This window comes from Gymnoscopelus braueri, assembly GCF_963280865.1.
Source record: "Gymnoscopelus braueri genome assembly, chromosome: 19".
NCBI lineage: Eukaryota > Metazoa > Chordata > Actinopteri > Myctophiformes > Myctophidae > Gymnoscopelus > Gymnoscopelus braueri.
This window is the reverse complement of record NC_137621.1, coordinates 37,046,527-37,062,079: the sequence shown is the minus strand read 5'-3', so window position 1 is coordinate 37,062,079 and position 15,553 is coordinate 37,046,527. Positions and strand designations below refer to the sequence as shown.

Sequence of the window (15,553 nt, the reverse complement as noted above, 5' to 3'; positions counted from 1 at the left end):
CAGGACTGGATGTTATGGGTAATTAACAGTTGTGGCTCATGCCTGGAGATTTGCTGGTTTAAAGTGTCCGTACTGGCTGGGGAAAAAGATTTGGGTGGTCATTAAGTAACTATGTCTCCCATCGCTTTGTACTCCCTAACAACTCCTGTCAAAGTGCCCTTGAGCAATTTACCCCCAGCTGCTCCACAGAACTCATCAGTGGCAAACGGAGGAAGACTGCGATTGTCCTGGGCAAATGGTGAAGCTGTAATCAGGGCATTGCATCGCTGTCCAATCAAACTTTCCCCGGATACAGGGAGATTAAAAAATATATAATAATCATGGCAGCAATACAATGCAACCAACATACCGCTGTCAGGCAGAAACCGTGTATCCCCATATTTCATGTTTTTAGTTTTTTCGTAAATTAATGCCAAGCGTGTCGCACAAAAGTACTGAATCTACAACCTCACAACGGGTCCAAGTGTTGTTAGCTTGTATTTTCACTATTTTTGAAAAAAGTTAAGTGAAAATGAAAGAGGTTAAGTCTGTGGGTTTTATAAATCATTGATAAAGCATTAACAAGCTTGTGACTAAATGATAATTTGACATTTTTGTCCAAAGTAACTCTTTTGGACATACATGTTTTCCGCCGACAGCGACCATACAATGCCAGCAACGATGTCCTGAAATCAAATAACTTTCTTCCTCTGCCACGTGTCCGTTGGTGTGCCAGTTTACTTTTCGTCTCGTCTCTGTTCCCTCGGCTGCATTGCCTGAATAATTAATTGATCATAAATTATTGAGGAGGATACACTTGCACACAGAGGAAGGCAAAGTTTGTTACCCTATATGATGGCAGTATCGCTGTCATTGGACCATTGTGTGCAAAGAAAAAAGTTTTCCGACAGTGAGGACAAAACCAGAGGAAGAGCTGAGAGGGAGATGGGGAGGCTGTGTCAGGAAACCTGCTCAGTGCATCCATAGATCCATCCATTTGAATCACTTTAACCCTATTTTGGGCAGGTGGAGAGCAAATTTCAAAAGTGTTCAAAGCGTTTCACAAATGTTTTAAAGATAGCTGATCTACAAGCTCGCGACACATAGTGAGCTTCTTGATTGGCTATTTTTGAACAAATTTGTCATGTCATGGGGGAACAACTTCAATTCAGTTTTGGAAAAAGGTCTAACAGTTAGTGGTTAAACTTTCAATTTCAAGAAGAATGAGAAAGTCATGAAAATTGTAGCTAAGTGTTTCCTCCATGAAAACTGCAGCTTTAGTGTATGTTTGACAAAGCCGTCTGGACTAAAAGCAGGCCTCTACCATCCTGAGGGCTGTTAGGACTGCATGCAGAAGCAGGAGCACGCATCCATCTTTTAAAAGGCTGTAGAGCGCAGCAAGGCTAATGACCATTATATAACTGTTCTGCTTTAAGCCTTGCAGTGCAACATATTCCATCATATTAGTCCTGTAGTTCTTCTTGTCAAACTGTCTCCTCTGTGTTTTTGTATTGTGTGCTTCAGTTCTGTTGTGTTAGTGCTCTTAACATGGCGTTTGCCATGTACTGTTGAGGCTGTGAGTTCAAATCCCATCCATTTCTCTAATGGCATCATACTGGCTAATTGAAGCAGACCCCCCCCCCTTGAAATAGCAAAATTATTCCTAACATGTATCCAAATCAGTCAAATTACTTAATGGCCCATTTGTACTCTGCATCTGCAGAGGCTCTGCTTTGTTTGTTATTTTTGAATGTTTGAGCTGTTCCTGGGCATCAACCCTTTGGCTACGTACGAGGGATCATAACAGCTGAGAGGGAATTGATCATAATTGCGAGCATAGCACTGGAAAAAAAAATGCAAAAAACTCCACCTCGGAAACGTGAGTAAATCTGGGGTGTGCTTTCCCCTGTTTGCAGGAACTGAAGGAGAATGGGGAGGAAGAGTGACGCGTAGTTGGGCTCTTTTCTGTTGGACTTTACAAGTTGTGTTTACAAGCAACAAGCGGCAGAATGCTATTCAGTATAACAGCCTGAACCCCTGTCTGCTCACTCAGTCTTGAAAACATCATCTATAAATAGTACTTCAGTGGTTCTCAAAGTGGAATCTGGGCACCCCCAGGGGTCCTTGAGGGGGTTACAAGGGGTCCCCAGCAAAATGTACCAATATAGCATCAAAAGCTATTTAACAACTTAAACTATGTATCCATCTACAAGCTCCCAATTTTTTTTTTTTTAAGTTTTACTTTTTATTTTATGAAACGGTTTGATAACCATTGCAGTGCATGACCACAAGTTTGTGTGTTCTAGAATCAGTGTTATGAAGACGGATCCTCATACATTTCCTAAATCAAACAGTTGAGCAGTTGAGCAGTTTTTCCTTTTCTGAGATTGAGATACAGATTATAGTGATACAGGAAGCTGAGGGCAGAGATGGGGAGCGATATGCAACACAAGTCTCCGGTCAGTGCCGAACTGTGGACGCCGCAACCACGTGGTCGAAGCACCATCCGGTCACCCATGCCCTTTAAATTTTGTTTCTTTTAAACACATTTCATGCACAGCTGCATGTGCTTTACTAGAAAACAACCAAGATAAAAAAAAAGAAACCAAAACAAAAAAGAAATGTGAGCAATAAGTAATACAGCTTTACAATGATAATAATCCATAGAAATAGATGACCTCCAGTTGCACTCCTGCATGCACAAGCACATGCACAAGCACATGCATGCACACGCACACACACGCTCGCACGCACAAGTACATCCACCCACACACATTGACACAGGCGCAAAGCTCACATTTGACCAAACACAAAAATGTAGTGAATGAAGGAAAGAAAGGTTTTTTTGTATGATCATTTTTTGAATGGGATGTTTTGATGTTCTCAGCTCTGCTAGTCGCTGCCCGCATGCATGATTTCCGACGGACCATGAAGGAAATAATCGGCGTGGTGAAGGTGTGTGAGGCCACACTGAGAAAGAGGTGAGTGATGTCACTGAAACAAAATCATTTCATTACACATTAATTCAAATGTCATCACTTTCCTTTTTAATTAACAACTTAAATCCTATATACCGGTACTTGGTTGACCCAGGGGTCTATACTTGGCCCCCTCCTTTTTCCCTCTACACTGGATGTTTTTGCTAGAAATATCCGATCTACAAGATTGCGTTGGCGACACGTTGATCTGCTATTTTTGGCGAATGTTCACCTATTTTGGTAGAATGTTTACCTATTATAACTTTCCCAGAATTCAGACATTAGGGTTCATGTGGTTAATAACTGTAGTAGCACAATAGTTGCTGTTGCTGTTTTAGCACAAGTGTCGGTACACAGTTGATGTTTGTTATTGTTTTTAATTATGTGTATTGTACTTTATAACTATAATTGTTTTACATGCTGTGATCAGGGCGTCTTTGAAAAAGAGAGCTTGCTCTCAATGGTCTTCCTTGAATAAATAAAGGTCAAAGAAAGAAATCCTCCGTGTTAATTTAACTTGGAGCGTACAAATGGATAAATACTGTGTAGTAACATTATTATAATATAATCTCTTAAAACTTTAAACCTCTAGAGTCTAGACTTACAGTAGTAAACTGGACCTAAGTTGGACCTGTACATGGACCGCCTTTTTCTCAAAAAGACAAATGCCTTGTGCCAAATATAGCTGATCTACAAGCTCACAACGGGCCACGTTGCAACACGTTGTGAACTTGTAGATCTGCTACTTTTTGGCTAACGTTCCCCTCCATAATATGGATGCTGGAGTTCAGGTGGTTAGACTTGATCTCACTACTTGGCTCTGTTATTTACGTTCCCCTGGATTAGACTGACAGAGTTTGAGGACACACCCACCAGCGCCATGACCTGTGAAGAGTTCATGAATACAGAACTGGACCAAGACTGTGACCCGCCCTCCTTCCAAAATGGACTGAAGAAGAAGAAGATAAAGCAGGTACAGTTGATCTTAACAGGTGATGTACAAAGATGGATAAACACACAGAGAGGCAGATCTACATACAGCAGCCTTGAATTGACGAGGCCTGTATTGGATTGAGTAAGAAAATACAAGCTATCCATGTACTGTATAAACTTCCCTCATAAAAAACAATATTATTACGTTTTATGGTGTCTGTTGAGCCGGATCTAAACAATTTTATTTTAATTAATCAGTAATTCACTATTTAATCATACAGTACACTTTTTAGACTGACATGATGGTGGCAAGTTTACCTTTAGATATTCGTCTTTTATTTATTCTTGTATTTAAAGCTTTTTTCCCCTAAGTTATCAGACTTAAACTCATTGAGTGCCAATGACGTCTTTTGACGGCCGTTTTCAGTGTGCCATTAGTGCCAATGACGTCTTTTGACGTCACCTAATTATTTTTATTTTTTTCAAAATATATTTTTACATTTTTGTTTTTTTTGTTTTGTTTTATTAATTCTTTTTATCTCAAAGGAACTAGGAGAAAACGATTTTCAAAAAGTTAATGCTCCATCCACTTCAATGATAAAATGTAAACGGAGAAAAAAAATTCTCCGTTTGATCCATAATGCCTGTGGCATATGGATCAACAAGCTTGAAATAAGCCTGGCAGTGAATGGAAAGACAGTTAATTTGTAATGTAACCATAAAAAGTGAGGCTGGTACAAGTGCTAGCAAGTTAACTCATCCCCACAAATGTCTATGAAGGTAAATATGATGTGAGAACTTGAATAACAAAAACGTGTGTTTAAATCTTTACCCATAGAAAATATTCAAACCCCTGTGTTCTGAATGTGAATTGCACTTGGATGTGAAAGTGAGAATGCTCTCTCACTTAAAGTATATACCGTAAGTGCAAGTTTTGCAACACATTTATTGCAAGAAGTGCTGCAGAATTCAAGGCACAGAGATTCGTCACTTTGTGATGTGGGAGAGCACATTTTTGCAGTGAGCGATGGAAGAGGTTGTAAACGATGAGTTGTGGTTGTACTGGAAAATGGACTAAATTGAAAATGTAGGCGCAAGCAGCAATGGATAAATCCAAGCACAGAAGAACATTATTTTGAGAGAGATGATTAAGAGGAAAAATATGATAAAAATGAAGACGTTCAGAAGAAGATGATGAAGAAATGGAAGAAATATATATATATATATATATATATATATATATATATATATATATATATATATATATATATATATATATATATATATATATATATATATATATATATATATATATATATATATATATATATATATGACTTTGCATTTCTTTTGCAATATATTTACCTTCATACACTTTCTGCATATACACCATGCAAACAAACTAGTGCAAGGTATTATCTGGTCTCCATGCAGTGCTTTATAGCATTAAAAGAACACCTTCGCCCACCAGCTTACAATGCAGGATAGTTGATATGACACAACTCTGTGTGTTTGTCAGTAATTACTGTAACATGAAGTAACACCAGCCCACAATAAGACGCATCTCTTAGAAGAGGACAGTTCAAATGACATTCAGATGGGGAAATGTAGTTCTGCAAAATGTTTGTCAGTAAGTATCGTAAGTGTGTCGCTCACATCAAGGTACATCTCTTAAACATGTAACATAAATGCTGTTAAGATGTCTTTTGGGAAATATAGTTCTATACACTTAATTTGTCACTAAGTACTGCAATTGTGTGTCGCTCTGCCACATTGAATAATTATATGATAGATGGATAGATAGATGGATTATTTAATGTCCTTCAAGAGGACTGGACACATACATACATATATACTGTGCATCTATACAAATCTTGACATACTTTTCATTTATTCAGACATGGGTACACACATCCTTTGCAGATGCTAAACTCCCTATGAGCCAGAACACGATCCAGTATTGGAACTTTGCCATCCAGGCTCCTAAACTTTAGAAGGTGTCCAAGTAGCTGAGGCTTGCAAAAGCACATCATTTTATTAAGCTTTTTATTTATTTTATATCTTCCTTACACTGCCTATTTCTCTGACTTGGTTGTGATGCATTTAGTGGCCTTCTTTTATTGTCTATTTAATTTGTTTTGTTAAAGTGTGTTGCACCAAAAGGGCCCAGCCCAGACACTGTAAGCCTACAATTTAGTATGTTCAACACATAGTCATTTCATCACACAAACAGAAAGATCCAAAGTAATCACATATACAGTAAAAAAAAAAAAAAAGCCTTCCTACACTGTTTTTGTGGTATAAAATACACACACCAGCCTACACTATTTTACCTAGTCTTTTCCTTCAAGCCTTCTGTGTGAATCTATCCAAAAACAAAAGCTTGCTCTTTGAAAAGACATTTCAACATACAGTATACCCTTCACCACACCAAAATACATCACGTTTTTTGTGTGCACCAAACATTCCTTTGTTCCATTACTTTATCTAGTGCAATGGAATATAAAATGTAATTAATCTATATCACAAACGGTACATAAACGTTGTTTTTCTGGTCTTTGCACTTTTTATCACACACTCTTTTTATTCACTTTTATTTATTCATTTATTCTGCTTTATTCTGTCTAGAAAACACATTATGTGTTAAATTGCTCTATACATAACGTTTTGGTGATGATTATTACATTTGATTCTATAAGAGTGATGAAAGGCTTACTGTAAATGCATCCACTGTCTTACATCACACCAGTCCATGATCTATGCTGGTCCTTCCTGTGAGATCATATTTAACCTTGTAACATCCCCTGCCCTGCGGTCACTATTTGATTATGAAACCAAGTTATCTTTTCATTCCTTTCATTCAATTCCTCTCCCTTATCTGTCTGTCTCTTTCTTTCTCCTTCTCTCTAGCTGGAGGTTGAGCTGGAGAAGAAGATGGATGATGTACAAGGTATGAATGTGATATCCTTGTTGTGTTGCTACCGCTGCTGTAAAGGCAGCTCCAATTCCAGACTCCTTTCTCTTCTCTCTCTCTCTGTGAAGGTGATCAGCTTTTCATCTCAGCCAAACCCACACGTATATTGTACATGAAGTGGAAGTGAGGTGAAAATCACTGTGTGGTTGACTGGCACTCGCTTTTCATTTGAGCCAGACTTGCATTCACTGTGTACAAAGAAAAGTTATGTAAAACTGCTTGTATGCTAAAAAAAAGTGTCAGGACCAGACCTCGAGCTTTTTTTTCGTGGGCTCATTTCCACATAATAATAAATAATGTTTTATCCTACGAGGGCAATTCAGTAGATGAAACTCATTAAAGGAAGGTTTTGGTCCCTGTTTGGAGCATGTCATTATAGGTAAATACATTTCTAAAATAGCAGATCTGCAACCTTACAACGTTTTGCATCACAACGCGTTGTGAGCTTGTAGATTGGCATTTTTTTTTATGTTTACAATTTGACCTGGCTGTACACAAACACAAAAACTAGATTATGCCACCTATTCAGCATGTGATAAAGCAGCTAATCCTTATGTACAGTATGTGCTTTGCAACTTTTCTGTTTACACTCAACCCCCGTGGCGTCTACAAAAAGCTTTTTGGAGCTATTTTGACATACTCTGTTTGGAATGCTTGTTAGCAGCAAAATACTATTGACAGCTGACTGGATTGAATTTACTGCAACTCCAAACGTACTTGAGCAATTCCTGCTTTTATAGATGAATAGATAAGCTGATCTGTCAGTTCTGCTGTATTTCATGTTAATGTTTTGTTTGTTTTTTTCTCATTTCCCTTGACTCAACAGACGAAATTGAGGACTATCAGGATGAAATTGACACAGAACTGGAGAGATCCAGACCCAAGCTGAGAGGAGTGTACGCTGCATACACCAAAGAAGGTAAAACGCATAAATATACACGGTCAACAGGAAGAAATAACCACTTGGAATTTTACAATGCTGATTGTAAACTGATATCAGGACTTCATAGACTGTAAACTCAAATGTAGCCAACAGGTCCATTTGGTTAAATTTGTACACTCACAGTTACAAATGGATAAATGAACGCTGAGCATTTCATTGCGTAATCAGTGCCTTGCACTGTAAGTGTGGCATGTGTGTGGCATGTGGCATTAATAATAAATATTGTCAAACGTGTGGAGTAGACCTGCAAAAGAAAAAAAAAAAATTAAACAAAAAACTTGCACAACTTATTGAATAGAAAGCAATTGCCTACATAGTACATACAGTTATGCTGTTTTATTTCAAACATGGACATCAAAACTGGATTTACTGAAATGCTATGCTATCTGCTCAGGAGTTACTAATTACACATTTGTAATGTTATATTCTTCAAAAGGTGGGTTATCCTTCATTCATAGCATCTGCATCATTTGCTAGCTATGGTTTTCTCTGATGCAGTTTTATATGAACAATGTTGTAGTCCGGTACGTATAGGGATTCAGAAATCTAGGAAAAGGGGTACTGAACCACTGGCTTAGCTGAACGTCTGAATATTAAATGTAATTATTAAATTAAATAGGCAATGGTATGGTACCCATTCTTCAATTTTCCTTTGTTTTGTCTTTCATTTTCCATTCCCCCCCTCTCTCCCTCTCACACACACACACTTGCTGTAGTTGTATGAAGGGTCAATGATATGATTTGTTTCACTACTGTGTGAAAGCTATTATATGCTTGTCTTGCCGTGTATATCATTCCTACAGAGTTATATCCAAATTGATTTGTTCCACAAACGTGAACACTGAATCCTTGATTCCTTTACATGGTGTGTTGTATTGTTTTATTGTGAGTAGATATGTGTGCAACGTTCTGATGCACAGTGTGACTGAAGTTATGCACAAGTCTCTATAGAAGCATTGCACATATTTCACATATTGATTAAACTAATATATTCACATCCATCATCCCCTGTCTTTCCTAGAAAACGAGCTTTCAGGGCGCGTTTTGAGCTTGCAGATCTGCTACTTTTGATGCTTTTGTGTGACGCTGTATTATGATCAAGTAGGGCATTAACACTTGGGGTGCCAGAGGTTTATTAAAATATTATATGTTGAGTGCCAGGATTTTTAACAATTTTTGAACCTTTTTCAAGTAGTCACAAAATATTTTCAGTGATCACCGTCCTCACGGTGATCCCCTCATTACACACATACAGGTCTCGTACAATCGGGGGGAAAAAAATTAAAAACATTCGGTAATCCGTTCCATAGTTGCAGCCAGTTGAAAATAGTTAAATTAACATTGGCACCCGACGTCAGTTTTTTAAAAACGTATATGTATGTGTTAATTTACGGAAAAACACAACAAAATTAAATATGGAGATAAGAGGTTTCTGCCCGACACCAATTATATTTTATCTATAATATTGCCCCTCTCTACCCAGACGCTTTCAACCCTGAAAACCAGCTCAATGATAACGACTCGTCCTCTGACGACATGGACCCGGAGGTGGATGAGGAGCTGCTTGCCGTGGCCAGACACTTTGGCAAGGAGCTGAGTGAGCTCACCATGGAGGCTCTAAAGAAACTGGAGGAGGCACCAGCCAAGGGAGTGGAGGACGACCAGGAATTCTGCCGCCCGTCGTTGGAGTCCATCCTGGGGCCCATGCCCACAGCGGCCAGCCTGGGGCTCACAGAGAACATGGACTGCTTGGGAGAGGACAACGGTAAGAGGAGCTGGTTTGTCACGCTGGTGTTGTCGCCATTTAACATAAATGTCATTTTTTAGGTACAATACTCGTATACAATTTCATCAAATGCAGAGTTCTTAAGGTACTTGCTCACTATTTTTAGTACTAAGGGGATCTTTTACTTTTTAGCAATACTGGCTTTTCGTTTCAAACCAGGCTTTCTAAAATAATGCACACACACAGCATCATACCTATTTCATTCTATTTCATTATATTATTTTTCATTATATTTATTTATTTATTTATTTTTATTTACTGTTTACTGCACTTATTTGAGGCGAACAATACATGCGATTTGGTGAGCAGTTAACCAGATATGCGGAGGACACACAAGACTTGTGGAATTTATAGATAAATTATTATTTTGATCAGATAAGACATAATATATAGGGCTGAAATTTCAGACATCTCAAGGACCCTCCTTGCATATCAAGCAGCTGCATTTACCCTCAACAAGCTGTCTCAATTAATTACACATAATTATGACCAAACAGCTGTGTCCATGAAGTGACTTGCAAGGTGATTCCAGGTGAAAGCCGCAACCACTTATCAATTCCACCTGTTAAGTTCACTTCAGTCTAGAAAGCAACCTAATAGCCTTACGAGAAGAGACAAGTTAAACAGGGCTTTTTATATCCCTGTTTAAAATGAGCTGTGGTTTGTCTAACAGGAGTTATGACAGCTTATTATGAAAGATGTTCTTATTCTGTGGATTCTGTGCTGACTGTGGCAGAATGTTGTTCTCTTGTAGCACATAAAATACAATGTAACACACCGCTGAGCAGGTAGTGCAAGATAATGCAAACACTAACAGTTTCTGGTTCACATATTTTGTTGGCAGGACGGCCAAGTCCCTGTCTTTACTGTCTGGATTAAAGAATCCCCAAGAGTAAAGTATATATGTGTACAGTATATGGAAATATGTAACTTTGGATGATGTAATGTAGTCAAATCAATTTGTAGTTTTTTCTTAAGGCAGTCTGTCAATGTTACGTATTTCTGTGACTCTTTATGTATTAGTCCTCATTTGCTTTAGGGTACCGTCACACATGCGCTTCGGAGGGGGAATAGCCAACGCAACGCAAGGTGTCAGACACACAAATTACCTATGTTGTCTTGCGGATTGTGAGCAGCGCCGGTTTCATGGTGTGTAGCTTGTTTGACTTATGTTGCAGTGGTTGGCTCACAAAATGAAATCTACGAGCAAAATGGCTGCCAAGTGGGATCCACGACATACTTCTTTACTATTGGTTGAAGGCCAGTCAAAGTTCACCAATGTTGAACTACATGCTTCAGACTTATTGAACGTGTTATGCGTCAACGCACCACAACGGGAAGCTCCAACTCCTTTGCTCCCATAGAATGGAAGTGAATGGAATGCTGACGCTTCTGACAGGGATGTGTGACCGTGCCCTTGTTGTTAAAACTGTGCCCTTGCCCTTGTTTTGGTTAGCTGAACATAACAATTAGACAATTAGCAAAATATCCAGCTTTTGGGGAGAGAAAAAATTTGCAGTATAATGCCCAGTCATTATACTGTACATCACCTGAGATGTTCTTTTTTAATCAGAACAAGTTTAAAATAAGAATTGAATATTTTAAATACCAGCTAGATCTGCAACTGAAAAGCATGTTTTTTTCAATGGTATTGGATGAAGAGAGAGATGATTTTTGTCCAGCCATGTGCAGAAGTCTTGATGGAGTGAACATAATGGAGGCATGCCGGCACTCAGAATGCTAGTTATTGGCATTTACCATGCTGGGAAAATGCAAATGCTGCTTTTAAAGAGTTACAGGAGCTGTGCTTTCAGTACACTTTGTATTTCCCATGTACCGTGGCATTGACTTTATTTTGGCAGCGACCTGTACTTTCCTCATAATTACATAGTCACGTGCAACTGTGTAATTATGTAGTGTAGTGGTTAAGACGTTTGCCTCTGGAACCACACACACTCCATGTGAAGGATTGAATCCTTCCACAGCATTTTCTCCTCAGCCTCTCCTACACTGTCTCCCTCACAGCTTTCCTTCTGTCTGTCTCTACTACACTGCATCCCTCTCAGCTTTCCTGCTGTCTGTCTCTCCTACACTGCCTTCCTCTCAGCTTCCCTACTGTCTGTCTCTCCTGCACTGTCTTATTCTCAGCTTTCCTACTGTCTCTCCTACATTGTCTCCCTCTCAAGCTTTCCTACTTACTGTCTGTCTCCCCTACACTGTCTCCCTCTCAGTTTCCCTACTGTCTGTCTCTCCTACTCTGTACTGTATCTCTGACCTTTCCTACTCTCTCTCAATACGGAAAACCTCTCCTACTTCTTGGAAAACTAAATGGCAGTGATTAACAGAGGCATTGACGGATGTGAAGTCTTCTCATGCACCTAGGTTTCGATGTATACTTTGTTTCCATGATTTACTAAGGTGTTTTCATTTAGTTTGGCAGATACATATAAACTCCCTTCATAATTACACCCTTATGTCGGTAAGCTGCTCTCCAGTCACCCTCCCTCTTCTCTCTTGCCGTCTCTGTTATTGGTATTGGAGGTATTGATGGCTGTGTGTGAGGTAGTGGTGTCATGTCAGTCAGTACATTTATCCTGAGGATGGCTGGTTTTTATAACTCTGAGTGGGTGACTGGGAGTCATGGGAGGACGGGGTTGGGAAGGTGAAGTATGTTTTGATGGATGGAATGTGGGTTGGGGTGCGTGTGTCGGTAATTGTTAAAAGGACCATACTATAACAGAAAGGTCATGGGTTTGAGCCCTGTATGTAACACAAATGTATTGCCATCAATGGTGGATGATGATGGGTGTTTTTATGTCTGAGTGGTTGACTGGGGAGTCACAAGAGGACAGGGTTGGGAGGTGATGTGAGTTTTGATGGATGGAGAGGATGAGGAGGGCTTGTCTAATGGTTGGACAGTCCTGTAACTGAAAGGTTACAGGTCCAAGCCCCACAACAAGCAATTTTGTGTCCATCAATGTCCATATGTCCCGCCGTGCTGACGTGTCCTTGAGCTAGATTAAATCCAGCTGTAGAATCTAATTCACTGCAATTCAATCCATTAAGATTTAAGCTTAAGGCCTCAAATGCAAATGAAAAGAGCTCCTCCTCTAATTTATAGCACTCCATCTCCTTATTAAACACAGTGGAAATGGGGATTTGTTTTTTCCCCCTTCCATATCCCTCTGACACAGACATACACACACACCCACTCATGTAGACAAATTATGAGGTCAGACTGCAGGGGCGCCCCTGGAGACCAGGTTGCGGTTAATCGCCTTGCTCAAGGGCAGTTCGACCGGGATGGACACGTTGGCTGTCTTACAACCTTTCACTCCACAGGATGGTCTCTCGAGCAACCAGGCCACAGCGTGGCACCTCCCCAGTGTGGTCACGCCGTCACCAAACCACCCATAAATGTGACAGAAATTTCCCAGAAGGCCTCTGACCTTAGGTTGTCCCAGACTCCCAGGGGGTGGGGAATGAGACGATGAGAGGGTGACAGAATGAAAAGAGATGCCATTAACAGATTGGACTGAATCATGGGCAGAGTGGTCTATTTTTCTCTCTTTTTCGGTCTGTCCTTTAACAGAGTGACGTGAGGTTGAGTCATCTCAATAACATCTCAATGGATGGATCACCACCACAGACCCTGTGGTCTCCAGCGAAGAAAAGCGTGTTAGAACCTGGAAAATGGCACGCTTGTCCCCCCTTTTCATTTTAGTGGTTGATGGAAGATCGAGGCTGATGTCATTGGTAGGGAGGATGATTAGCAAAACCACTCATCTTCACTGTATGCGTGCGTGTGCACACGTATGCGTGTTTGTATATACAGTAAGAACTGTATTGTCTCTCCGGTGTTTGTTTGTCTGCACTTTACTTTGTGTGTGTGTGTGAGTGTCTGTCTGTCTACACACAAATTCCCGTGACCAGTGCATGACGTGCCCGATTGTGTGTGCTGTGTATACAAGTCTGTGCACACTCATCATTTCCCTGCCTCTATGTGTTTGTCGTAGGGTCAGTTTGTCATGGAGCTGTATGCAGATGAGGCTTCTGTTGGCTTGTGTGGGTGCAGCCAGTCGGCCAACCAGTCAGTCAGTCAGCCTGGCACGCATGCCGGCAGGGAGGCTGGCTGCGGTCGGGTTTTAGCCCTGGCTAATTGTGGTGGATCTGGGAGGGGCAGAGGGACCCCCAGCTCAATCTTTGAAGTATTTAGTGAACAGGGTACCTTGTCATTAGGGCTGTGTCTTTCATCCATGTGCTGTGTGAGTGAGAGAGCAAGTGTGTGTGTGTGTGTGTGTGTGTGTGTGTGTGTATGTTTGTGTTAGCCATTTTGGACATTGTTAGTTTTGGGCAGGGAATGGGAGGAAGTGAAGGGGGTTGGGGGCTCTCGGTAATTTCGGAGTGTGACAGTGTTGCTTGCCAAAAATAACTGATTTCCTGCTTTAAAATGTATTTTTGGCGAGCGACACTGCCATACGGCAATGTACAAACTTATGCAAAGAGCAGATGTTAAATTAAAAGAGTGAGTGTGTTGGACAGGTCTGAAATCAGAAACACCTATGTACTGAAAGTATGTGGTTTATACATGCACCCAACATAACAAAGTATACGCGTGAACACGACTTATAAAGTGCAAAAGGGACAATGTTGACCATACATTAGCTCAAAGTAGACACAACTCAAGAGCGGGTGGATGGTGTGGTAGACAGCTGTGAGATATGAGTAGAGATCAGTCACTGTAATTCTATAGGTAAACTAATAGAGGGTATTTGCAGCTATATTACATGACACATATCCTAGCGCTTGTTTTGTTAAAATACTTTATTGGCAGTGGAAAAGCAAATAGCAATACATGGTATAACTTAGTCATACTTTTTCTTCTCCTTCCTTGTCCCCTTTCACCTCGTTTCAACCTGTAACCAAGTCGATAGGCTGTCGGGAGTGATGGCGTTTTCATTTACCCTGGCTGTCAAAAGCGCCTGCTCCACAGCACTCAGTCTACCAGCACCAGAAAAGGGTGGTGCATGTGAGTGTGATTCCCGGCACCTCCAGATGACTTTGTCACACCGCCTGGTCCACTGCCCAGGTCTTCTGGGAGCGCAGCCCTGTGCCATTAGAGGCGACATTGATTGAGGTTACAGTGTTTTTCAACGGAGCACTTAGCTCAATCAATGACAGTGGTTTTTGCTCTGACCTTAACTGGCTCACTATGCATCCACTGCAAAGCCACAGCTCTCACTTTTCTTGTCAGTTCTTGGCCGTTTTTCCTTTTTTCATTTACAAGAACGGACAGCATCTGGGGGAAACGATGTCTGTTTCAAAGTGGGGAATCAATGTTGTGGAGCAGTGTAGAAAAGAGCTATTCTTATTTTATGGCCGTTAGATTCACGGCTGAAAACCCTACCTACGCTGTTTCTCCCATCAAGGAGCCTTTGTCCTAAAAATAACAAAGAAAAACACCTCTTCCGTTCTTTTTCAAACTCTGAACATGAACTGCAATTACTGGAGTAAATCCTAGCTGTAAGCGTTGTGGGGCACGGGGAGCTCCGCTTGACGGATCTGTGCGCTGACAGCATCTCTGCTGATTCAGTCGTTGTATTTCAGTCATGGGCAATGTGATATCTGCCCACAGAGGAGTCGTTCAAGGTTGAAGAAGACTCAAACTTTTGTCTCCATCAGCTTCAGTGAAAATACACTTAACCACTTAAACTCTATATACATACTTTGTGGACCCGAGTCCTCCAGGGGTCTATACTATCCCCCTCGTTTTTTCCATCTACACCAAATCTCTTTGCCTAAAATAGGCGATCTATAAGCTCACAAACATGACATGTTGAGCTTGTACAGTAGTTCAGCAATTTTTGTCGATTCTTTGCCCCATAATAGAAACGCTAGGGTTCAAGTGTTTAAACACTTTGTAGTCCCTGTGCAGGAATGTCTCTCATAGACCTGGGGTT

General features: G+C 40.5%; 1 protein-coding gene across 2 annotated transcripts in view; it reads left to right on the top strand.

Annotated features, from left to right (window-relative positions):
* brf1a (BRF1 general transcription factor IIIB subunit a) overlaps positions 1–15,553 on the top strand; it is a 110,018-nt gene that overhangs the window by 41,645 nt on the left and 52,820 nt on the right. For both annotated transcript variants that reach the window (XM_080413767.1, XM_080413768.1), the window contains exons 8-12: positions 2,867–2,960; positions 3,804–3,930; positions 6,801–6,840; positions 7,691–7,783; positions 9,291–9,572. In XM_080413767.1, coding sequence (XP_080269893.1) covers positions 2,867–2,960; positions 3,804–3,930; positions 6,801–6,840; positions 7,691–7,783; positions 9,291–9,572 — 636 coding nt within the window. The remainder of the gene's footprint in view (positions 1–2,866; positions 2,961–3,803; positions 3,931–6,800; positions 6,841–7,690; positions 7,784–9,290; positions 9,573–15,553) is intronic.